Source organism: Lynx canadensis, chromosome D4 (genome assembly GCF_007474595.2).
Source record: "Lynx canadensis isolate LIC74 chromosome D4, mLynCan4.pri.v2, whole genome shotgun sequence".
Taxonomy (NCBI): Eukaryota; Metazoa; Chordata; class Mammalia; order Carnivora; family Felidae; genus Lynx; species Lynx canadensis.
The window spans coordinates 10,572,452-10,599,209 of NC_044315.2; the positions used below are offsets into that span (position 1 = coordinate 10,572,452).

The following is a 26,758-nucleotide window of genomic DNA, read 5'->3' on the forward strand; positions in this document are numbered from 1 at the left end:
AAAAAGGGAAATGTGGGGCGCCTGGGGGGCTCAGTCGGTTGAGCGTCCGACTTTGGCTCAGGTCAGGATCTCGCGGTCCGTGGGTTCGAGCCCCGCGTCGGGCTCTGTGCTGACAGCTCAGAGCTTGGAGCCTATTTCGGATTCTGTGTCTCCCTCTTTCTCTGACCCTGCCCTGTTCATACTCTGTCTCTCTCTGTCTCAAAAATAAATAAACGTTAAAAAAAAATTTTTTTTAAATAAAAATAAAAAAAAAAAATAAAAAGGGAGATGTATCGTGCTGTCCTCCGTAGTGGACCCGCCCAAATGATTGATGACTGTGTACAGTCTTGTTCAGGAGCCCCAAGCCCTCCACGGTTTGGCCCCACCCTAGGTATCCAGTCTTGTACCTTTTCTGCTCAAATTCAACTCCCTTTAAAATGAGGTAGCTGTTCAGTCCCCACTGTGTGTCTGCTCTGTCTTAGCTCTGCCATTTTTCTCATGCTGTTGTCCTCACCTGGAAAGTGCTCTCTGCTCCCACCGGCAAAATCCCAGCAGCCCTTCAATGATGGGCACAATCCCCCCTCCTCCACGAAGGCTCTGACACCACCCAGTACAGGGTTTCAGTGACACCGACACATAAAGTTCTTTGGCCGTTCCTAGGGGAACTCTGTCTCTCTGAGGAGGCATCCAGCCTCCCGGCATTCACCAGGGTGAAGTGCATTTCTCCTCCTTTCTTGTCTCCCCACCGTGCCTTCCATAGTGCCTGACAGATGGGTTCTGAATAAATGCTGTACCTTAAGTGTCTCCAACTATTTGGTCCCCCAGGACAGGCAGCAACTTGCTACAAAGCTCAAAACAGGTGAATGAACACTCTGTCTAGTGAACAAGTCTATGTTAAATAGCTGGAACATACGGGGAACCTGGGTGGCTCTTGTCGGTTGAGCGTCTGACTCTTGATTTCGGCTCAACTCATCATCTCACGGTTTGTGAGTTCCAGCCCCGCGTGAGGCACTGAGCTGATGGCGTGGAGCCTGCTTAGGATTCTGTTCCCCTCTTTCTGCCCCTCCCTCTCTCAAAATAAATAAAAATAAACTTAAAAACACTAGCTGGAACAGACAAAGCAGGGTGCAGATATGTGGGGGCATGGGAAGAAATCTGGGAGTGGGGTGAGCTTGCCAGTTTGCAGGAATCTATCCGGAGAGGCAACAGCTCCACGAACGACACGCTGGCCTGCCTGTGACAAGGATGTCTAACCTGTGGATGCACGAAAGAAGCATCCCAGGACACGATGCACCCGAGGGATTCTTCCTGGCTCTGCAGGCTACCTGGCATGTTCTAGACTATGAGTTCGTGGCCCCTCCCCGCCAGCTCACTCATGTGCCATGGCCCAACTGTGTTACTTACTTCTCTCCTGACACTCCCAGGAAAGGGTCTTCCGATACTGTTTTCTGAACCTCTTTTTTTCTTTTTTTTTTTTTTTAACGTTTATTTATTTTTTGAGACAGAGAGAGAGCATGAACAGGGGAGGGGCAGAGAGAGAGGGAGACACAGAATCTGAAACAGGCTCCAGGCTCTGAGCTGTCAGCACAGAGCCCGACGCGGGGCTCGAACTCACGGACCGTGAGATCATGACCTGGGCTGAAGTCGGACGCATAACCGACCAAGCCACCCAGGCGCCCCAAACCTCTTTTTTTCTAAACCAGACATTCGGTTTTCCGCCTTTGTCTTGCGCATCTTGCTTGCACATTTTGGCCTTTTCCCCTCCGCCCCTCCTTCAAAGCCATCTCAAATACCGTCTTCTTCCTGGGACCCTCCTTCATCCTCCCAGATGGATGTTTTCACCACCCCTGCTCCGGTATTTAGCGTATGTGTCCCTATGAGGACTTCTGTCGGTCCTGCTGCTCTTTGCCATGTTGTAAGTCCCATACGCTCTTGACTGTTCCTGCAAAGCCTACAACACCTAGCAGAGGACTGGAGCATGGGTGGGACCCAAAAGACATCCGCTGGACTGGAGGGCACAAGACCACATAAGTGCAGCTGAAAACAGCCCGAACAAAGGTGCCTCACAGCTGCTGGTCTCCTGCAGGAGTCGGGGGAACCGCTGGACCCAGGTCATACCTGACATTGTCCCCAGAGGAAGTCTTACACATCGTACTTAGTGCTAATGTGTTCAAAGTAAGCATTTAAAATATACTGTAAGACAGAAAAACCACTGAGTGGTTGCTGGGGACTGAGGGGAAGGGTGAATGGGGAGTGGCTATGGATGGGTAGGGGCTTCCTAAATTTAGGGCTGATGAAAATGTTCTGGAATTAGATACCAGTGACAGTTGGGCAACTATGTGAATGTGCTAAAAAATCAGTGAACAGTGGGCTCCTGGTGGCTCAGTCAGTTGAACGTCTGACTAGTGATTTCAGCTCAGGTCATGATCTCACGGTTCGTGAGTTGGAGCCCCGTGACGGGCTCTGTGCTGACCGTGCGGAGGCTGCTTGGGATTCTCTCTCTTTGCCCCACCCCTGCACGCTCTCTCTCTTTCTCCCACTCTATTTTTCTAAATAAATACATAAACTTAAAAAAAAAACAAATGAGGGGCACCTGGGTGGCTCAGTCGGTTAAGCGGCCGACTTCACCTCAGGTCATGATCTCGGGGTCCGTGAGTTCGAGCCCCGCGTCGGGCTCTGTGCTGACAGCTCAGAGCCTGGAGCTATTTCAGATTCTGTGTCTCCCTCTCTCTGACCCTCCCCCATTCATGCTCTGTCTCTCTCTGTCTCAAAAATAAATAAATGTTAAAAAAAAAAAAACAAACGAGTTGTATGTTTTAGTGAATTTTAAGATATGCATGTTTACATCTCCACAAAAAAGCAATCACGTTGAATTTCAATTAGAGAGTTCCTTCCTCCCATTTAATAGGAACTGTCCGACTTCTTGAAACCCTATTTCTTTGTTGGTCAAGAAGACAAATATCTCAGAGGTAAAATAAATCCATCAATTACAAGAAATGGAACTTGAAAGATTGCTCTGATCATTCAGTACATACGTCATTAAAAGCTGAAATTTTAAGCATCCTACATTAATGTGCATTTTTTTTTTTAACATCCAGGAAGTCTCAAAAAAAAAATCAGTGGACTTGGCTTCCCTGGACTCACGTCATCATTGGAAAGGAAGATAGCACCGCCCCTGTTCTCAGGATTTCCGGGAAGTCTCGGCTCCCACAGCAAGGCGCCGCCCCCCTCCCCGGGCCCCGCAGGCCTCCCACCTGTCTGGCCGGCGATGACCATGGGCTGCACGGAGAGCTGGAAGAGCTTGTCCAGCACCAGGTGCAGGAACAGCACCCAGCGGCTCCAAGCGGGAGGAGTTCAGGCAGATGAGGGCTGAGCTTCAGCTCGTGCTCCAGCGAAGTCTCGCTGATCTTCTGGTCCAGCACGCGGATGGGGAAGGTCACCTGGCTCTCCAGGGAGTGGCAGAGGGTGAAGAACCTCTCCAGGTGGTTGTCCTAGGGGGGCAGACGGCACACGTTGCACGGGACTCACCCCTCCGTGCTCACCAGGGGGTGCACAGACACACACAGCTCCAAGCCTCTCATCCCGCGCTCCAGACCAGGAGTTCTAACAGAAGGCTGTTTCACACTGAGGGTATGAACTCCTCGTGCCGTGGGTGAACAAAACAATCGCTTCTTTAAATTTTTTTATGTTTTTATCTTATATTTGAGAGAAAGAGAGAGAAAGAGAGAGAGAGAGAGAGAGAGAGAGAGAAAGCATGAGCAGGGGAGGGTCAGAGAGAGGGAGACACAGAATCCAAAGCAGGCTCCAGGCTCTGAGCTGTCAGCACAGAGCCCGACACAGGGCTCGAACTCGCGAGCAGCCGAAGTCGGATGCTCAACCGACTGAGCCACCTAGGCGCCCCAAAACAATCTCCTGATAACTATTAACTGAAGAAAACATGCTTTGGACTCTGGCATGGTTTGTAAGCAGAGGCAAGGACAACAGGTTAGACACGTTGCCAAACGGGGGGTCTGAGCCACGTAAAGTGCAGGCAGGGGCCAGAAAACGGAGGGCATGTCGAACTTGCAATTGGGGAAAGCTGGAGAGATGGCAGGATGACAAGGGAAATGAGACAGCAGAAGAAAACGTTGCAAATGGGACCACCCTCGCACAAACGTCTCAGCCAGCAGGCAGCAGGGCAGGTCCTGGTTCCTTCATCTAGGGGCTCCACATTTTTATGAGTCTTCCTCATTTAAACCACAAATAAAACCTGAACAGGCCTGAAGTCCTCCACAAAGACACAGAGGTTTGTTTTTGTTCTACCCATGCACAAAAGACGGTCACTGATGTTTTACTGGACCCTGTCCTTACAGGTTTCTCTGCTGTAAACCCCCAGCTTCCTTCTGGACCTGATCTGAAGTGTGACCTGAGGTTCCTTACCTGGGTGTGAACCGAGGAAACAGCTTGCACTTCAATATTAAATACTCCCTTATGTCCTTCAGCCCACTTAATGGGAGGGTTCTGTAAAGGGACTTTCTGTGTTAAAGAAAAAAAAAAAAAAAAGGTTAGCAATTCAGTCCCCTTTTCTGATCACCGACCAGCCGAGTGAAGCAACTTGACCCTGTAAATGTCAGGGTTCTACAGATATAACCCCCCCGGAAGCCTAATCTGAGTGGTCCAGGAGTTAGGAGCCCTGAGTTCAAGTTCAGTTCTTCACAGAATTAGTTACTGTTACTTTGACAAGTCAAATAAACTCCCATTTTCTTATGCTGAAAGGAGGGATCAGAAGTGAGTGACGTGGGGCGCCTGAGTGGCTCAGTGAGTTAAGCATCTGACTTCGGCTCAGGTCATGATCTCGCGTCCATGAGTTCCAGCCCCGCATCAGGCTCTGTGCTGAGAGCTCAGAGCCTGGAACCTGCTTCGGATTCCGTGTCTCCCTCTCTCTCTGCTCCTCCCCCGCTTGTGCTCTCTTTCTCTCTCTCAAAAATAAATAAACGTTACAAAAAATTGTTAAAAAAAAAAAAAAAAAAAAAGAAGTGAGTGCTGGGTCTTAAACTCCCATCCAGCAGTGATAATCCTGGATTCCAGGGAGTAATACTGCAGCGATTTCCCCATTAGTCAGGAATGTCAAGACAAGTGTAGAATATCTTACAAGACATGAAATTTTAATGCTTTCAAGTGCCCGCAGTTCCTTCCCTTTTAACACCGTGTTTCCAAATAGCAGTTCCTGGTAGGCTCCCGCCTTTAATTACTCAAAAGGACTCTTTATATACCATTTATAGATCAGCAGTTGTTCAGATCCTTAGGGACTTGCCTTAAATTCCCACTAGAATTGTCACCCTCTAGAGACACCATCACACAGCGTTGAGTGTGATGAGCGTTGAGTGAGCACCGCCCAGCCTGGCCCAGCCACGTGAGTGTGGGCATCTCCCGCCTTCTAATGGAAGGAGGCTTGCTGTATCTACGAGGGGAGGATGTGTGCATGGGGTGCGGACCCTTGGAAGTCCTCAGACAGACTCACAAATGGGGGCTCAAAGCTGGATCCAGCCCACAGACAAGTTCTGTTCGGCCCAGTGTTGGAAACTTTTCTTTTTTTTTTTTTAAATTTTTTTTTTTCAACGTTTATTTATTCTTGGGACAGAGAGAGACAGAGCATGAACGGGGGAGGGGCAGAGAGAGAGGGAGACACAGAATCGGAAACAGGCTCCAGGCTCTGAGCTGTCAGCACAGAGCCTGACGCGGGGCTCGAACTCGCGGACCGCGAGATCGTGACCTGGCTGAAGTCGGACGCTTAACCGACTGCGCCACCCAGGCGTCCCAACTTTTCTTTTTTTTAATGCTTATTCATTTGTGAGATACAGAGAGAGAGGGACAGAGTGTGAGCCGGGGGCGGGGACACAGAGACAGGGAGACACGGAATCCTAAGTGAGGCTCCAGGCTCTGAGCTGTCGGCACAGAGCCCGACGCGGGGCTCGAACTCAAGAACCGCGAGATCATGACCTGAGCTGAAGTCGGATGCTTCACTGCCTGAGCCACCCAGGCGCCACAAGAGCCCTTATCTTTTAAGATAATTGTAAAATATTTATAAATGAAATGATATAATGTCTGGGATTTGCCTCAAAGTAATACTGACTGATGCAAACCTGCGCCAGGCAGACGAGGAGCACGAGAGCTGGTGCAGGGCCAGGGCCTCTGTGGTGACCACGGAGAGGCCACCGGGCTCCCTTAAAAGGGTGGACTGCAGCACTGTGCATGCGCAAGAGGTGGCACAGGAAACAGGAGGAAGCAAAGACTACCGACATTGGCATCTCGGGAGCAATAAAGGTATCCAACTGCAGACAGCGACAAGGGACCCAGAGGAGGAGAACCCGGCGACAGTTAGTGTGGGAACCTGCTAAAAGGATCTGTGCTGAGAGCAGCTGTTGTCGCGGAAGGGCTCTATCTGCCTTGTGCTTTACAATACATTATTCTGTGAGTCCCTTTGTCGTGGCGAATGCAAGGCGGTGCTTCCTTGGGTGCAAGGTGCATTTGCCAGACATTCAGAACTGGGGATGCCTCAGTGAAGGGGGTTCCACGTCCACATTTGCTCCCATCCTCTCAGAGCAACGTGTTCTCAGAACATGCAACACGCTGAGAGACGGCCGTCCTCCCAAACATGCTGAGCATCCTCAGTCACATCTAAGGGAATGAGAAGTGCATCTGGGCAGGTGGTCCAAGACCACGGCCAGCCAGGAAAGGGCTCCTGGCTAACTTGGCGGTTACCTCTGCAGAATGCATGGAATAGTTGGGGGGCAGCTTTTCCAAGGCAACTGGGAGACAGTAGGATCCCGTTTGAAGGCGTTCATTTAAGAGAATTGGCAGCCACTGAAACAGATGATGTAAAGAATAAAGTGGTATTTATTACAGCACATAATTCTGGCAATTTATCTAGCTCACAATAATCAAATGCAACTAAATGATGATTAGATATTGACCAGGCCTCTTTGCAGCAGTAATTCAGTCAAGTTCTTTGCATTTTAAATTCCCTGAGAGCTCCGAAGATAGTAATATCCATGATTTACTGCTTTCGGAGCCAAAGGAGTAGCATTTTTCTTTATAGCCAGTGTTTGTGAGTGTCTGAACAAGATCAATGTTTATCTTACCTTTTATATATACATATATATATATTTTTAAAGAAACAACTTTCTTCCCCCTTGGGGAAAAAAGAGCTAGTTTTATATGTGGAGCATATATGTTAAACCTGGAATAATGGACAACGCCATGCTTTTTTCTAAGTGAGCGTTCTTCCAGAATCTAGCACCCCCTAGCTCTCCCTGCCGGAAATATGTCATCTGCTCCATCAAGTCATGTTTGTTTTTTGCTATCATCTGGCTTGGCGTATTTTGCTACTTCTGGCAGGGAAAAAAAGCAAGTGAGTAGAATTTAGTTGTTGATCTCTGCAGGGACCTTGAGTCCCTCAACCGCAGGGTGAATCAGCAAGTTGAAAACGACTCACCGAATATCCCAGAAGACTTTCCACGGAGGCTCCTTGCTTCTGCTGACAGCTGATATGATAGAAGGTGAACAGGAGGTGGTGATGTACTGTGAGCTTAGCAGGAAGCTTAATTTTCACTTCTTCATAGAAGTCAGGAGACCTGTTTCAAAAGCACATTACACACAAACAACTTTTAGCAAGAATGATGACTTCTCTGACTGTAAATTGTAAGGCTACAGTCCCTTTGCTCCTCAGAATTTGCCTGCTTGGTGTGAGCACAGAGGGCGTGCTCTTGGTTTTGGGGGTAGATTCCTGTGATTCATCGCTTAGATACAACACCCAGTGCTTGTCCCACCGAGTGCCCTCCTCAATGCCCATCACCAACTCTCCCCTCTCCTCCACCTCCCCGCCCAAAACCTCAGTTTGTTCTCTGTATTCAAGAGTCTCTTATGGTTTGCCTCCGTCCCTCTCCGTTTGAAACTATTTTTCCCCTTCCCTTCTCCCATGGTCTTCTGTTAAGTTTTTCAAGTTCTACATATGAGTGAAAGTTCTACATATGAGATCTGTTTTTCTCTGACTGCCTTATCTCACTCAGCATAGTACCCTCCAGTTCCATGCATGTTGCTGCAAATGGCAGGATTTCATTCTTTCTCACTGCCAAGTAGTATTCCATTGTATATATAAACTACATCTTTATCCACTCGTCAGTTGATGGACATTTAGGGTAGTTCTCAATTAAAAAATGAACCACCCTACGTCCCAGCAATAGCACTACTAGGAACTTATCCAAAGGATACAGGAGTGCTGAGGCACAGGGGCACATGGACCCCAATGTTTACAGCAGCACCTTCGACAATAGGCCAAATTACAGTGTTTTGCTTTTTACTCTACATCATTCTGCGACCAAGCTGGAGATCCTTGGACCAAACCTTATGCCCCCGGATATACTTTGCCTACCTAACACCGCTCACAAACTAAGGTTTTGTCGGGGTCAGGGGGAAAGATCTCTGCACAACACAATGGAAAAGTTCAACTTCATCTGAAAACGGGATAAGGCTCAGAGTCTTGCTGTGACCTCCTTTTCTATCTCCACCCCAAGAACAGGGACTGGCATGTGGCTGGCACTCATCAAAGGAATTTGGATTAGCAAATGAATGATGTTAGGAAGGAAAGGAACCTGATGTTGTGAATTACAAAGTCCCAGATACTTTACTAAGGGCTTCATGTATATTATTCAGTTCATTGTCAGCCCAACCCAGGAAAGTGCGTTCAGAGAAATGCTTAAATGGGCCAAGGTTATCAAGCCAGGATCAAACCAAGTCCATCTGACTCTGTAAGGGTGGACTATTCATCTCCTCTTCCTGTGAACTGTGAGTAACGGTTTACACGTTATTCTGTGACTCAGTTTATCCACAGAATAATGAGTGTTCCATTTCTCTTGGCCAACTTAAATCTCCTTAAAGTTGACAATGGGGCAGGTGTGGAGTGATAGTTAGAAGACAAGTAGACAGAGAAAGGAGAGCTGGTTTTGTTTCTGGCCCCCTGCAGTACCTCAGAGCAAGGTAGGAAATTTATTTCTTTATTTAAACACCATAAACTTCTCATTATCATACTAGGACAGAAGGCTCCAGAAAAGGCCAAACAACATTCGGTTCTTAAAGATATTTTCTTCTCCCAGTCTTAGGTAATGGCAAAAAATGTGCATCTCTGACACAGAATCATGGAACTGACATATATTTGCTTGGTCCCTCAGTCCCCCAAATTATACAACTTTTGGGAGGAATCATCTAAGGGGTTCAGAAAAGCCAGGAGATAATGAGACAACCATGACGTAGGTTTACAACTCTGAAATGTACTTACTTATTATGGTATGTAACGGCTGTGTAAACTTCCTGGAGAAACTCCGGGCCATTAGATTTTCCAAAGATGATCTGTTCGCCAACACAGAAAAGACCAAATGAGCGGTGATATTTGGGTTCATCAAATCAACTGTCATCGGCCCAGGGGATGCTCTGGTCTCACAGAGCTGCATTTTGTAAATTAAGGGTGCTGAGTTTACAACTGATCCAACTGCACACGTACCAATGGGGAACTGGTTACGAAGGGTATATCAGTGACCAAGGGCCATAGGGCTGTGAGCCTGGAAGGCCAGCACTTTCTCCACTCCGCCTCACTGTCTGTATGTCTGTACTCCAGGGCAGAGCCACAGAGTGCTGCCCCAGCAACTCTGGCCCGGGCTCTTTTCCCTCCAGAGACATGGACCTGGTCGCTTGGGTGATCAGGGCCTTCACTGGCCTGTCCACATGTTCGTGCTATTTAGAAAAAGACCCCTCTTCTGGCCTGACTCAGCCCTAAAGGCACATGATTTGACTCATCTTTGGGCAAAGAAAACAAGAGCCCTTTTTACTAGGTGCAAAAATGACAGGTCTCGGGGCCTGGGGAGTAGAGAACAGGCTGGGCCTGGCCCCCACTTGTCCCCTACGAGAAATTTCTGTGCAGCTGTACCCGGCTGCCCTGGGAGCCTTGCCAGGGGCCAGAGCAGAGAGAACCAGGGGCATTTCCTTGAGTATTTCTTGAGCATTTCCTTCTCACCACTGTTGCAAGAAGATACCTTTGGGTAGGTGAGTAAGCCAACAGGAAGATGGTTAAAGAAAAAAAAAGTAGATACTTCTAGAATGGATGCACTGGAAAAAAATTACTTCAGGAGAAAGGTGTATTAACTGGATTCTGGGACTTGCATTAAATAATAACAGCTAACTTCCCATCTTATTAGAAGGTAGTAGAAATAATACAATACAAATTCTGGCCTTTTGGGTTCCCTAGAGAACACTGTTATTATATATTTATTATTTGATTTAAATTTTGCTTCGAGATGAAGCTCCATTCCCGAAATGGGTTGAGATGGTGTGTGTTTATCATGACTAGGCAATATACATCTCCAGATGTGGTCTGGGGCTCAGGCAGAGTGTATCGCAATGCACATCTGGAAATAGAGCAAACATGGCTGACGCAGTGGGCCCGTCTCTCCAGCTCTTATGCCAGCAGGGGTGGTTTGGAAAGATTTCGTGATATTTTTCAGTCCTCTCAAACGATCTGCATTTCCAAATTTCACAGACCACTAGGAAATAAGTTAGGGAAGAGACTTTCAATTTAGACTGGCCCTGTTTCCCCATCAGCACACTGGGACCCATGTCGGACTAGCCACAAAGGCCTTTGCGCATGCTGAGAGGTGTTGGTTGGCCTGAAGAGACGGACTCTGTGTGCTGCTGGGCTTTGGATGTTGTCGGTGGGAAGGTCAGCACACCCCGGGGTGAGGCACGTATACACGTCCCTCTTACCGGCATAGCATTGCTAGCATCCTCTCCAGACATAAACTGGATCTTTATTGTAATGTTCCGGGCAGATGCTAGTTTATTAGCAAAGTTCAGCCTCTGCGGGTAGACGTAGAGAAGGTTTCTGGAAAAGAAAAGATAAAGAACCAGCGAATCAAGTCATGAGCATGATTTTGCCAAGTTCTTCAGTGAATACTAAAGCCTATGCTCATGAGGTAATTATTCTGACAGAGTCTCTTCCTTTCTGAAGTGAATGATTTGGGGAGGAGTGAGGTATTATTGATTCTTCCTCTACAGCTGCAGTCATCGATGATAACCAGCACTGTTCTCTGCTTTGCTACATGGAAAGATGTGTCTGCTGCAGCTCAGAAAGTCCTACCATCTGAGGGTATGGAAATCTGCCTAGAGGGAGTATGTCTGATACAAAGAAAGCAAAAAAGGTTCAGCTCATCTTCAACGAAACTCATGACCACATCTCATTTCTTTTCTTTTTCTTCCTTTTTTTCCCTTTCTAATCTGTATGCTGTGGTTTCAATTTTTTCTTGGCATTGAATTCTGGATATGTTTAGCTTTCTTTTCATATATATATATATATATATATTTTTAAGTTTGTTTATTTATTTATTTATTTATTTATTTATTTATTTATTTAGAGAAGGGGAGGGGCAGAGAAAAAGAGAGAGAGAGAAATTCCAAGCAGGCTCCGCACTGTCAGCGTGGAGCCTGACGCGGGGTTTGAACTCACGAACTGTGAGATCATGACCTTCACTGAAACCAAGAGCTGGTCACCCCTCTTTTCCTACCGAAGATGACCTGTTCAACCTCCAGCCCACAAGTTATATGACAATCACACAACAACAACATGAGAAATATATCCATCCATCAAACAACTATGCGACAGCTACTAGGCTAATTATCATTTTGTATGTTTTTTTCATTCTATTTGCATTATTACTAGTATACTCCACTAAAAGGTAAGCTCTGGGAAGGCAGAGATTTTTATCTGATGTTTTTATCCACTGATGGATCTCCAGCATATAAAACTGCCTAGGACATATAGGTGCTATGTAAATATTTGTGGAATAAAGGAACAAATGTGTGTATTTTTGAAGAATCCTATCCTTGACTCAAAGAAATAATGATACTAACGATTATAGAGCACTTATCCTGAGTCAAGCAATGTTCCAAATACTTGGTGTTTGTTAAACTGTTCAAGTCTCATAATTATCCTCTAAGTAGGTACTATTGTCATGGCATCATCCCCATGTCACAAATAAGGAAAAGATGAGATACAGAGGTGTTAAATCGTTTTCCCAAAATCATATAGGTAGGAGATGTCAGTCGGGAACTCAAGTCAGGGAGTCTGGCTCCAGAGCTGGGCCCTTAACTACTAAGCTGTATTCCCTCTGACAAGACTCCCACAGGAATGACCAGAATGGTCTTTCCATCCTGTGTTATTCATGACATCTCTCGGTGACAAGCATGCCTCATTTTCTGGATCTTATTAACAGATGAGTGTCAACAGTACACAGGGCTGATTCAATTAGTGTCACCTTCTTTGGGCAAACGTCTTGTCCTTCTCACACTTGGTCCACTGTTCTAACTCCTAGGTAACACAGTCTCCTCAGACAGATACATGCTTGTCCCAAAGGCTTTCAAGAGGACAAAACTACCTTTGTGTGAACCAGACACAGGAGAGGAGTGACCAAGAGAGAGAGGACCAGGTGACCAGATTTTTCCTTTGTGAATAGTAGGTTCTTATAATACTTTATAAAGATTTGCCTGTTAATTGATATAAGAGTTTCTTAACTTCACCGTTACTGACATTTGGGACTGAAAACTTCTTGTTGTGGGATGGTCCTGTGCAATGTAGGACATTCAGCACAATCCCTGGCTTCTACCCATTAGATATTAGGAGTGTCTCCCCCCTACTCAGTTGCGACAATCAAAAATGTCTCTGGAAATTGCTAAATGTTCACCCGAGGGGTCCAAATCACCCCCATTTGAGAACTACTTATCTACACATGTGATTTTGTGTGGTAAAGATCTGTTCAACTATACCCAGAAGATTTCCCATCTTTTTTTTTTTAATGATCATTTATTTATTTTGAGAAAGAGAGGGCACACATGAGCGGAGCGGGGCAGTGAGAGACAGGGACAGATGATCCGAAGCGGGCTCTGCACTGACCGAACAGAGCGTGACGCAGGGCTTGAACCCACGAGCCGCAAGATCATGACCTGAGCTAAAGTCAGATGCTCAACCAACTGAGCCACCCAGGTGCCCCAGATTTCCCACCTTTGATAGATATAGTCAATGCCGTTCACTGGGTCCATGTTCAAATGTAAAGTATGCTCTACTGGAAAAGGGAAAAGTCAATACTCAAGTACAAGGCAGAAGATGAAAATTTTAAATCTGTTTAATTTATGAAGTCTGCGGTAGTGAGGGACTGGAAAATCAAAAGGGAAGGACTAAGCTGGCATTGACTCTCGTCTTGCATCCATAACCCCTTCATTGTAATAACCAGATTTATCCTGCAGTCACGTGTGTGTGAGAGTGGTCATTTTGGACCAGGTCTGCATAAATGCCCAGATTTACCCCATGGCTCTTCCTTGCTACGACACTGTCAGCAGGGGACAGCACTAATAGCCACAGCCCTGGACAAGACCAAATGGATGGGCTGAGTGAACCCGCTCCTGAAGGACCTGGCTGACAGCCCCACCTCAGTGATTTGGTACCAGACGTGTAAATAAAAAGCGAGCCATGTGACAAAGTTAATGCTCCAGGGAGAGCCCCCTGAACTATCAGGAATGGACGCAGTGATCCTCAGAATCCCTGGTCTGGTCGGGCAAGAGGAAGTGAAAAGCTTTCTGAATGTTTTGTGATGGGGGTAGCCCTCAGAGCTGAGAAAATACGAGAATGCAGGGGCTAGAGCTGGGCCTTTTATAAAAAATCATATTCTCAACCCAGCTTCGCTTTCGTAACGAAATTTCGGGGTTTGACATTTCTGTTCCGTCATATGTTTCACGCAACTTATCACTGTTGAAAGCCACGATGCTTTATTTCACTGAGTGTCGTAAAACCTTCAGTCTTACACCAGCTATCAAGCAAGGTTAATTCCGTTAGCCTGCTGGTCGCTGAAGGCTGAACACAACACAGCAGTGCCCCACCTGTTCCACAGAACCCTAGCGCTTTGCAAAACGTTAACAAGTACGTGGGGAAGTGGAGGAGCTGGGTGACCAGATGCTGCTGGGAAAGACTGGGAGAGACCAAGATACACAGGTTAATGTGCACCGTGAATTTGCTGTCAGGGGAAAAGAGGCCGCTCCTCTCCCTCAATGTTTTGACCTCAGAACTCATTTCATTGATCTGTTCTTTCATGGTATGTTTCACATGCGTAATGTTCTGAGAAATCACCTGGGAAAACACTGAAATGAACTTATCTGGGGACAGAGGAGCATCCCACATCGAGGGAGGAAAAACGCATCACGATTCTCTGCTCAAAGAGGTTGCAAGGTGATGAGGGACAACTCTCAGGTGCTCAGGGAAGAAGATGCTACTTGGAGCTATCAAGAACACACAGGCGCTCTTTTCTTCGGCAAGTGCAAAGGTCAGGGAGGTCTTACTTTACCCTCGACTCTCTGTAGTGGGCAATTTTCTGGAAGCACAACGGGGGTGACACGGTGCTGGTGACAGATCTTAACTGCTGTGTCTCGTGACCTCTCTAGGGCACTCTGTGTCTTGCACTGTACTTCTGATGCCCTGGCATGGCAGCGGCTGGTGCACACACTTCCCCCTGCCTGCTGGCCTTTGTTTCCAGCTCTTTCTAGCTGCCGTCCTGTCCTCTTGTTGATCTCTTGTGATCTCAGGATCACAACTGGCTGTAAACGGCTCACTGCAGTGACCGCTTCCTACCCTTCAGTGAAAAACAATATAATTGCAAGGCAAGAATGTCATCACAAGGAAATTGATTAAATTTAGCAAACGGGCACAATATTCAACTAGCTTCAAAAGCCAGGAAAGCGTCGATGCCTTCCTCTGAAACGTAGGTGTCAGGCTATGATACAGTGAAGGGATGGATGTAGAATTTGGGGGGTGAGAGCTGGGAGCCACCCAGTCCAAGCCCCAACTTTTGAACATGAGAAAACAGAGGCCCTGGCGGGGGGGGGGGGTCGAGGAAGAGTTCACCCTCTGAGTTAGCCACAGAGCAGATCCGAGATCAAGTTCAGTGCTGTTCTGAACATAGCCCGTGCCTGTCTCAGTGGCACCTCCCAAACCTTTCCCTGTCGAACGGAGGGAGCCCAACCGCGAGGCTGTTAGGAATGGACACGGATGTCATACTGAGGATGGGATGCCGTTCAAAGTTGGGTGTGGGCACATGGGTAGGGGTGCAGACCCCCCTCTGCTCACTCTTGCTCCTCTTTGCTACCACCGCTCCATCTGCACAGCGAATGTTGCCTGAGCGGTAGCCTCAAGAGTGGTTAATGGCATTGGCTCTGGAGCCAGAGAGCTGGCCTTGGGCAAGTTACGTAGGCTTTCCAAAGGGAGGCTAATAATCACACCTCCCTCGCAGGGCTGCGGTGGGCACTCACGAGTAAGAATGCACTAAGGACAGCTGTGACGATGACGAGGCTTTCCTGCACACAGCTACTAAGTCTGACGCACGCCACAACCTACACTCTCCGCTGCAAACCACTCTCATGTCTCGGCTGGACCACTGTGATGCTTCCAACTCATCTCTTGGCGTCTACGCTTGTCCCTTATCATCTACTCCCTGTATATCGGTCAGGAGGACCTTTCCAAATGTAAACTAGATTACGGCAGGCTCCTGCGAGGGTTTCCCAAGCTTCGCATCATGATCCCTAGGTGATCGGCCCTTGGCAATCTCTCTGACCTTACTGCTCATTACTTTCCCACACTGGCCTTTTTCTCGAGGGCCTAGAACATTCTAAACTGATTCTTATGTCAGGGCTTTCGCACCTGCTCTTCCCCTTGCCGAGAAGAGCTTCTTCCAGTTCTCCACATGACCAGTCCCTTCTCATCTCCAGGGTTTCGGCTCACATGTCACATCATCCAAGAGATCTTTCCTATCATCCTTTGGAGTTGGCCCACTCCACTCCCTCTCTCACGCCAACTCTCTCTCTTTCATAATCACGATTATGAAAGTTATATGGTTATGACAATATGTATCCATTTTTTCAATCTTGGAGAGTTGAAAAGTAATGAAAAGTATAGAGAATAAAATATCAACTACCCAATATCCCACTGCCTTGAGGAAAATCGCTGTTCAGAGTAGCATATTTCCTCCTGCCTTTATTTCCTCTGTACGGTCAACATTTTTATCATACTGTATAGACAAAGCTTTTTGTTTTTGTATCACTGAATGTTCAGTTATGACCATTTTCCCAATACACATGGCTTTGTTGGCTACATGATTTTTCATGTTATGAATGTGCCATAATTTGCACCAGTCTCCAAAAATAAACATTTAGGCTATTTCCTTTGTCTCAACTATTAGGCTCTGACGAATCTTGCCCCTTTGCAATGTAGTGTCCTTTTGGAAAAATCTCTTTAGGTTCTATAAAGTTCAGTTTCTTCATTGTTGAATTAATTGGATAAAAAAAACCCCACCAATCTACCTTTATTTATGCTGTGGTTGAAGAAATAATGAGCGAAAGTTTGTAAAAATGCTTTGAAGTAGGTGGGTCAAAGGGTCTGTGTAAATCACGACCGTCGTCACTCAGACTGGATAAGCAGGTGAGCTGTCCTCACACTCTTCTCCCGCGTCCCAGTACAGGGGCACTGCCTACCTGACCCACTTGTCCTTCAATTTTGCACATTGCTTCCACAGGGGTGCTGGACCCTTGTTCTCAAACATCATCACTATGGGTGCTCAGGGCCCTGCTCCATACTGAATGCGCTTTCCACAGGACACACAGGTGGAGGGAAACTTCAAGAGAATTTAGTTCAACATCCCTTTTTGCAAGCTGGAACCTGATTCCAGGGAGGTTAAATGGTTTTGCCTAAACATTTTTTTTTTTAAGGAAGATGTGTCTCCCAAGGATCGTTTTATTTCTTACCTCCACAATGCTAAGTAATGTGTTTTGTTAAATATGCATGCTTTTAAAGAAATGAATATATGAAAAGCAATAATGTTATCTCTTGGGAGGGAAGATCTATCTGCAGGGTGGGTGATTCACTGAGTCTAAACCAGGTAAGGGTGATTATCAAGAAACTGACAAATGAGCTTGTATTTTTACAAGTGATAAGTTATATGCCTCATATCAGCTGGAGAAAAACCCTAAGAGTTATGTTATCTCATGATTCTTGAGAAGGTAGCCTATAACCAAAATAGGCATCACTGGTTATGGCCGAGCGATTGTGAAAGCTGCTTTAGTAAGTGTGGGTCCAGCGTATGTGCATTTAGTACAATCCAATCTTCCTCAGCGCAGACAAAAACGGTTTTCTTTGGTTCTATACGTCACGACATTTAACTGAACACCCAGTATCCATCAACAGCCTTCTTCCCAGAGCCACATCCGATGGCTTCTTTTGATTACAAACTGCTTTGGAAACTTCGAATTTTTTCCACTGATTCAACGATTTTTAAGCTGCTGTAATTGAGCAGCTCCAGGAAGTCAGAAGTTAAACTGGCAGAATTTGATCATTCTTAGATCCAACTGGCGACCACACTCTCCCTGCTCCTCACCGCCTTGGGACTGTCTCCTATTACCTTTCCTGAAAACAGCTTAGCACAGGGGACCTAGAAATCTTGCAAAGCCATAATGCAAAGAACACCGGTGTGCACCCTACTCAGTTTAGCATATTCTCTCTCCAGGGTGAGAAAACGAAGAGAAGAACCTGTTATTCCAACGATGACATCTGTGTTCCCTCCCACAGGTTTCTCTAGCTTGGAGTGCAGCTCAAGGAGCAGGTGAGCTACAGCAAAGAGAACATTGGGCACTTGTTGAAACGACTGGACACTTTGAACCGCTCTCTAGTGGAGCTGCTAATGCAAAAGGGCCAGCAGGAGAGAGAGCCGAGCCTGGAGAAGAGAGCCGGGCAGCTCGGCAAGACGAACGAAGGCGTCCACATGCTGGTGGCTGAGCTCCAGCACCGGCTGGTTCCAGGTGTGTGAGGCACGGAGAGAGGCGACAAGAAGCTAAAGTTGCTGGAGCCGGAGAGGGAGGAGGCTGCAATTTTCTCGGAGGGGGGGTTCGGCTGACGACAGTGGTGGACGGTGTCGCGGTGAGTGGATCCTTGGTGATAATCTGTGTTGACTGCAATCTTGACAGATTGGAAAATAAGCCACGAGGTATGAATCATCAAGTTGGGGCTAAGCCTCCTATGAAAACACCTAGTTAAGGGGTGCCTGGGAGGCTCAGTCGGTTAAGCGTCTCTTAGTTTCAGCTCAGGTCATGATCTCACGGTTGGTGAGATCGAGCCCCGAGTCAGGCTCTGTGCTAGCAGCATGAAGCCTGCTTGGCATTCTTTCTCTCCCTCCCTCTCTCTCTTTCTCTCTCTCTCTCTACCCCTCTCCTGCTCGCACATGCTCTCTCAAAAAAAAAAAAAAAACATTAAAAAAAAGAAAAAACCTGGTTAAAAAGAGCAGTGGTACAGAGTAACCCTTTGTGACACGACTGCTTACGTATCTTCCATTGCTGAGAATGGCAACCCAAACTATGTTTGGAATAAAAAAAATGTGTCACTTCCTCCCAAAGGAATGGATGGAGGACCACCTGGTCATGTCATAAAGCCAGAAACCTAGCCTTCTAGACTCTGAGAATATTTTACTTACAGGATCTTGGAAATCCTAAAGAGGATCAAGGTTCAAGGTCAAACAGTCCTTGGTGCTTCTCCTGTGTCTCTTTGAAAGTGAGCCTGAAGTGCGTTCATTGGCTTATCCTCCTTGAACAATGTTGTGTGAGAATTCAGAATATAAAATTTTACCTAGGACAAGGCTGTAAATATCCAGAAACTGAATAGGCACAAAGGGTAAGGTGTAATAGATGATAACGGGGAAGTAAAAAAAGCAATTTGATTTAGAAATGGAATTGGTGTCCATTTTGGTTTTCTTTCTGTTATTTCAGAATAGAACTTATAACAAAGTAGTAATATCAAGTACATACTTTAAAAAAAAAGGAGGGGGTGGCGTGCCTGGGTAGCTCAGTCAGTTGGGTGTCCGACTTTGGCTCAGGTCATGATCTCACACTTTGTGGGTTTGAGCCCTGTGTCAGGCTCTGTGCTGACAGCTCAGAGCCTGGAGCCGGCTTCAGATTCTGTGTCTCCCTCTCTCTCTGCCCCTCCTCTGCTCGTGCTCTCTCTTAAAAATAAATAAATATTTTAAAAAATTCTTTAAAAAAGGAGAAAAATTTTTAGATTGCTGATTTTGTGACTGGAGTTGTCCCCACCTTCTTTTGAAGATCAGTAATACCCAAAATTTAAGCTGCTTTTATGCCAGGAAGATGGGCCTCGACGGAGACCTGTGATCGGTGGTCCTTACCAAACGAGAGAAGGGTGGAAATGTCCTTTAAAAAACTAGAGAATGCTCTCTCAGTGTAAGGTGGACAAGTCTATTTCCTCACCTGTAAGAAAAAGGTTGGAGATGAGTCTCCAATGCACTAACCCCCGAGAAGTGCTTTGTCAGCTGTAAACGCAGATGTCACTGAAGATGGTCTTCCTATCAAGATGGCATCAGCTGAGTGCGCTTTAGCGGGCAACCACCAACACTCTTCAGGGCTGAGGCCTCAGTATATGTTACTTAGGGAACCGGTCCATCTCTCCAGGTTTCTCTCTCCATCTTTCAACGTCTCTCTGTCTCTGTCTATCTTCAATCTGTGTGTGTGCACCTCTTTTTTTTTTTTTTAGCTCCCCCTTGCCTTCTCTCTTTCTCCATGTCTATGATAAACCTTCTCCCCGCCTCCTCACAGCCCCTCAGCAAAGGACAAAGTGCTCTTTATGAGGGAGCTCTCCTCCAGTTCCAACTGGCATCTATTTCCTTCCACATGTGCAGCAATGATGACTTCATGCCAAGGACTGGGACTGGCTTGTGGGCACGGCCACTTTCCCCTCAGGATGACAGGCGGGAGCCCAAGATTGAGGAACATCTTAGGGTTTCATGAAAATGTCTGAGGCCTCCACCATTATTAGCTCCAAAATATGAAAAGTAAAATCTCAAAATCACAATTCATGATTTTATTCATTTTACTATTTTTTAAATGCATTTAAGTAATCTCTACCTCCAGCATGGGGCTCAAACTCACGACCCAGAGATCAAGAGTTGCACACTCTTCTGACTAAGCCAGCCAGGTGCTGCATGACTCTAAAACTCAATGCTTACTTGGGGGCGCCTGGGTGGCTCAGTTGCTTAAGCGACTTCAATTCAGGTCACGATCTCGTGGTTTGTGGGTTCAAGTCCCGCATTGGGCTCTGTGCTGACAGCTCAGAGCCTGGAGCCTGCTCCGGATTCTGTGTCTCCCTCTCTCTCTGCCCCTCCCCTGCTCACACTCTGTGCCTCTCTCAAAAATAAATAAACATTAAAAAAAAATTGCAAAGAAAAAGAAAAGCTGAGTGGAGGCATCGTAGTGAGATCAGCTTTGTTAAATAAAATCAACTGCTTACTACGTATAACATTTTGTCAGTTCATCAATGGCAACTCTACTGAGTTTAACCTAGAGGTGAAAAAATTTTCCCATACTTTGCAGACTGTAGATATATATATATATATATATATATATATATATATATGTGTGTGTGTGTGTGTGTATATATATATATGTGTATATATATATATATACACATATACATATATATATGTATATGTACACACACACATATATATATATACACATATATATATATACACACACACACATATATATATATATAAAACAAATGGGGAAGTACATGCATCTCAATATATTCTTTTTAACTTTTTAACGTTTATTTATTTTTGAGAGGGGGGATGGGCAGAGAGAGGGAGATAGAGGATCCCAAGCAGGCTCCACACTGACAGCAGAGAGCCCGATGTGGGGCTCAGGCTTATGAACCACAAGATCACGACCTGAGCTAAAGCTGGACCCTTAACTGACTGAGCCACCCAGGCACCCTGATCTCAGTATGTTTTAAATAACACATGGTCAGGTGCTTCAGGTTTAGGGAGACCTTAAAAGGATCTTGACTACAGATATGCAGTAGAGGGAGAATAAAATGCCAGCAAAATCAGTTTTGCTATTTTATTAGTGCTCCTAAAGCTTGAGATACATGTGTCGGTTTCCCAGAGGACCACCAGCAATACAGGCTGAAGTAGATGGGGTGGTAAATTAGTACCCGGCTCTCCTGATACAACACACTGAAACATACTGCATAAAAAGCTCTCCGGTTTCCTCCATAAACATGCTCACCCTACTTTGGTAATTTCAAAGTATTTCTTTTTCTTTTCTTGTGTTTAAAAACTCTTCCTTTCTGAGGCGCCTGGGTGGCTCAGTCGGTTAAGAGTCTGACTTCAGCTCAGGTCACGATCTCACAGTTTGTGAGTTTGAGCTCCCGCATCGGGCTTTGCACTGGTGGTATGGAGCCTGCTTGGGAGCCTGACTCACTCTCTCTCTCTCTCTCATTCTCTCACTCTCTCTCTGCCCCTTCCCTACTTGTGCACTTTCTCTCTTTAAAAATAAATAAATAAACTTAAAAAATAACTCTAGCCCTTTTTGCAAAGACAGAGCCAAAGAATCGATGAACTATTTGCTGACGTGGAAACACAGCAAAACCGCCTGCATAAACGAGATGCCCTCATTTGAAAACTACGGGGAAAGGTTGGTGGCTCTCACTCCTTTTAGTAATGTGTTAGCAACTGACTTTGATTCTAACAGGATGAAATTCAAGCGCCTGTTAATATCGGTGATCTTTTTTTTTTTTTTATTTTTTTTCAACGTTTATTTATTTTTGGGACAGCGAGAGACAGAGCATGAACGGGGGAGGGGCAGAGAGAGAGGGAGACACAGAATCGGAAACAGGCTCCAGGCTCCGAGCCATCAGCCCAGAGCCCGACGCGGGGCTCGAACTCACGGACCGCGAGATCGTGACCTGGCTGAAGTCGGACGCTTAACCGACTGCGCCACCCAGGCGCCCCAATATCGGTGATCTTAAAGTTGTCTGCGACTTACTCAAACCTTCCAAAGGAAATTGCGAATCTAGATACATTCTTTTAAGGTGGTCGTGCCAGATGAGCAGCTGTGGTTTTATTTATCATCCACATTTCACTGCCAGGAAAATATGTCTTAAATGTAATAATAAAAACAGCTAATAGTACTTGACCCAACTTCACTTAGCAGATGATAAAACAGAGGCACAGGGAGGATGTGTAATTTGCCCGAGGTAACAGTTAGCAAAAGGCACAGTGGGCTTCAGATCCAGGTGCCCTGAGGCCAGACCCAGTGCACACAACCATCACTACTTCTAAGAACAACAGCAAATTGGGGCGCCTGGGTGGCGCAGTCGGTTGAGCGTCCGACTTCAGCCAGGTCACGATCTCGCGGTCCGGGAGTTCGAGCCCCGCGTCGGGCTCTGGGCTGACGGCTCGGAGCCTGGAGCCTGTTTCCGATTCTGTGTCTCCCTCTCTCTCTGCCCCTCCCCCGTTCATGCTCTGTCTCTCTCTGTCCCAAAAATAAATAAACGTTGAAAAAAAAAAAATTAAAAAAAAAAAAAAAAAAGAACAACAGCAAATGTCTCTTCGGTCCACAGACTGACCAGAACTTTATTATAACGTAGTCTTCTAATTTATTATTTACAAGGGCAGAAGGATGTTCGCCCAAACGGTAAGTTTTGTTTTTTTTTTTTTAAGGCATGAAATAATACAGTTAGCTTTGGAGGGTGGGTCCTGTCCCTCGCTATTGGAGGTTTTGATGTTTGAAATACATCAAGAGCAAAATGGAGTCAGAAATCTGAGAGCTCAATATTTGCTATAGCCCAGAATTACCTAGGAAACCTGCAACCCTAACATTTTAAGCGGCGGCATGCTTTGTAAATACGTGCTTATGAGGGAGCTAAGGCTCTGCGACTCAAAGGACGTCCTGGGAGGAGCCAAGTGCCCGCATCAGCACCACCCGGGAGCCAGTTAGGACGTCACAGACCTGCTGAATCAGAACCTGCATTTTAACAACACCCCAGATGATTCAAACGCACATTCAAGTTCGAGCAGCACGGATCCAAGAGAACTGGTGTGTTTTTCATTTGTCAGAAATATGAATCCTGTAGTTCATCATGTTTCCCTTTGTTGTTGTTGTGTTTTTGCTTGGCTGCCAGGAAGCAAGAGGTCAAATGTGCAGCTTTTTTAGGGACTGCCGAAGACATTAAGATATGTCCTGGTATTAACCTTACCCAGATTTACATTGATCGCCCTCTCCTTATTTTCCTTCTACTCAGAAATTTTATCCTTGTTATACAGCCCCCTTAAGCTGCCCCAAATTATTTTTACAATGAGGTTTATAAACAAATGCATAAAAATGAGGCATTTTCCATATCCTGTCTTGACATTCTACGGTCTCACGCCATGACCTGCGTTTGTTTCTGTGTCTAATACTTAAGGTTAGATCGAAGCACAAATTTACAAAGGGATCCATGGAAGGTGGAAAGGAAAACCCTCACGTGTAGGATGTAGGGCACGCTCCAGCTTCAGAATTCAGAGAGAGAGAAAGGGACTGTCAAAGGCTCTGTCCTGGGGCCCCAGTCAGAGCCCACACGAGGCCGCCTGCCCTGGGAAACCGCACAGGATTCGAAGGAGACACTGGGGATGGCATCACAAGCTTGTCCCTCAGTAACCGCCAAGCTCAGGAGGCCAGGCCGCAATGTTTTGTATACGCGCTGGGACCGCATTCTGAGCTTTGGGGACCCCTACCCCCCAGGCCTACAAAAAGCAAATGCAGTTAAGAGGCCAGAGACAAAATGTTACCCAATTGTTTAGAAACACTGCAATAAATGACCCAGCATTCTCTCTCTACGGTCCTGTTATGCTTTAAAAAAAAAAAAAAAAGTGCTCAAAAACAGAAAACGAGAGGGAAAAGCAAAGCAAAACAACAGTGAACTCCAATAACTCTCATCATAGCACTTTTCAAGATGGGGGTAGGGGTAAGGAACGTCCATGTTTTCTCAACTGATGAACTACAGTTTGAGCACCACATATGGTGTCTTTATACAGAACTTTTATTACATTGTCTTTGAGCATGAACTAGACACAGCTCCTATGACATTTGTAGAGCACCTTTCCTATTACATCAATCCTATTCCTTATTTTTATGATTCATAAAGTTCCTCTTAAGTGAGAGTTTGGAAAACCAGCACTCTTAATAAATAAAGCAGGACTTCAAGCTGGGGCCAAGAGAATGCCACCTTTTAGACACATGTGAATGCACGTGAGCTCTTCTTAAAACCCAGTTACTTGTTTAAGAAAAGTCAACTAGGGGCGCCTGGGTGGCCCAGTCGGTTGAGCATCCGACTTCGGCTCAGGTCATGATCTCGTGGTCCGTGAGTTTGAGCCCCGCATCGGGCTCTGTGCTGACAGCTCAGAGCCTGGAGCCTGCTTCTGCGTCTCCCTCTCTCTCTGCCCCTCCCCCACTCATGCTCTGTCTCTCTCTCTCTCTCCCTCTGTCAAAAATAAACACACTTAAAAAAAAAAAGAAAAGAAAGTCAACTAGAGGGGCACCTGGGTGGCTCAGTCAGTTAAATGTCCAACTTCGGCTCAGATCATGACCTCCCAGTTGATGGGTTCTGGCACTGTGTTGGGCTCTGTGCTGACAGCTTGGAGCCTGGAGCCTGCTTCAGATTCTGTGTGTGTCTCTTTCTCTGCCCCTCCCCTGCTCGTGCTCTCTCTCTCTCAAAAATAAACACTTAAAAAAAAAAAAGTCAATTAGATTTTTGGGGCACCCGGGTGGCTCAGTCAGTTGAGCATCTGACTCTTGATTCCGGCTCAGGTCACGTTCTCACCATTTGTAGGTTCGAGACCCATGCCAGGCTGTGCACTGACAGCATGGGGCCTGCTTGGGAGTCTCTCTCTCCCTCTCTCTCTCTCTCTCAAAAGAAATAAACTTAAAAAAAAAGTCAACTAGTTTTCAACAGTACAAGACCCAAGGGAAAGTTGGGACATTTACAATCTCAAGTCTTATCTGGACCAGATTCCCTTTGAAAAGAATCATAAATACACATAAAAATTTGAAACCTGCTTGGGAAAACTGACTGCTTTAGGAAAAAAGTAAATCTCTCTCCAAGCTTGCTTGAAATATTTTTTTTAAGCCATACTTTGTTGAGCTAAATGAAATTTTACCAATTAAGATATCCATGTTACCAAATTTTTTTTTTTTGAAACACTGCTTAGATTTCAAATATTAAGAGGTTTAAACATCATCCACTCCCACCTTTGTATGAATTCGTTTTCTTGATTCCTTTCCTCCTTACAAAGAGGCTGGATTTATGGACTGTCGGTGTGAGTGGAGAAAGGGGATGGAAAGGAACAGGGGGTCATTATTAATCATGAAGCTGGACCCGGATCTGGGTCCTTCACATGACAAGGAGTGACAAAACACAGAAAGGTCCCAAATCCACATTTTTTTATTCCACGTATTTTTTTTAATCCTAAAACCTTCTTAACTTGACCCTGACAAAACAGTCAAAACATTCACTGGATAACCGCATCTCTCCCAACTCCCAGCTACCCCCACGGGACCCATGATGTGGTTTTCAGGTCTGTTGTTTGGATATTCATTGTGACTCCCCCGTGGGGGGGTGGCTCAGAAATGTGTTGAATAGATCAAGCCCCCAGTTGGTTTATTAGACCCCTATTTTCAATGATTTCTTTTCTTCTTTTTTTTTTTTTTTTATTTAAAAAAAAATTTTTTTTTCAACGTTTATTTATTTTTGGGACAGAGAGAGGCAGAGCATGAACGGGGGAGGGGCAGAGAGAGAGGGAGACACAGAATCGGAAACAGGCTCCAGGCTCCGAGCCATCAGCCCAGAGCCCGACGCGGGGCTCGAACTCCCGGACCGTGAGATCGTGACCTGGCTGAAGTCTGACGCTTAACCGACTGCGCCACCCAGGCGCCCCTCTTCTTCTTTTTTTTTTTTGGATGACTAGAAAATGTTTAATGAGAATGTATGTTATCTACACGGGCGGGATTGGAACAGAACTACTTTGGCAGTATACATTTCAGACATCCTGCACAGCTCACCCTTCCACAGCTACATTTACCACTTCACCCAGAGGACTTGATATAGATTTTAGAAGTACACAGATTCACAGATGCTTGGGAGGTGAGAGCATGGTGGGGTGTGAGGGAGGGTGGGGGTGAGGTGCTGGCATACCGGGCAAGCAGAAAAGTGAACACGCTCCCTCATATGTATAGCTTCAGGTTATTCCTCACTACCGATTCTAAGAAAACTTGGGATTATTGGTTTTAAACCCCATAAGAAAAAAATTTTTTTTTCTTCGTATATTGCGGACTTGTTTTTTGGAGTGTGGGTTACTGAGGGGCAGGCATGGAGACTCTTCTCACCTTTGAGGATCTGTCAAGAAGTGGTTGTTTTTCCACTAGGGAGCGATGTATTGCAGATGTCCTGGAAACATACCAGGCTGACCGGAAGATTCTCCACGGCAAGTGGTGTCCTCAGCATCCACAGGGGTACTCCGCCCTCTGTCACTCCTCTTTCTACCTCTTTAGACTCCTTCAAATTCACACAACTGGAGCACCCCAGCTTTTGTAGTTTGCTCCAAACTGGGGTAGTAGCTTCCAAGATGGCTCCCAGGAACCCCTGCCTCCTGGTATTCTTGCCCTGCGTAATACCCTCCCCTTGAGTGTGGGCTGGACCCGGTGACTTGTTTCTAACCAAGAGAACACAGCAGAAGTCACAGGATGTCACTTTGGAGGTCAGTTTTACATAAAGACTCTGGCTTCTGTCTTGCTTACACACAGAGCCTCTCTCCTGCTTATTCTGAGGAAGCCAATTGCCATG

General features: G+C 46.1%; 1 protein-coding gene across 1 annotated transcript in view; it reads right to left on the minus strand.

Moving 5' to 3' along the window:
* Window positions 1–26,758, minus strand: part of DOCK8 (dedicator of cytokinesis 8) — a 231,266-nt gene that overhangs the window by 79,901 nt on the left and 124,607 nt on the right. Inside the window, 8 exon segments of the mRNA XM_030292591.1 lie at window positions 3,234–3,309; window positions 3,311–3,346; window positions 3,348–3,470; window positions 4,399–4,494; window positions 6,721–6,822; window positions 7,454–7,592; window positions 9,293–9,363; window positions 10,771–10,888. Of these exon segments, the coding sequence (XP_030148451.1) occupies window positions 3,234–3,309; window positions 3,311–3,346; window positions 3,348–3,470; window positions 4,399–4,494; window positions 6,721–6,822; window positions 7,454–7,592; window positions 9,293–9,363; window positions 10,771–10,888 (761 nt within the window).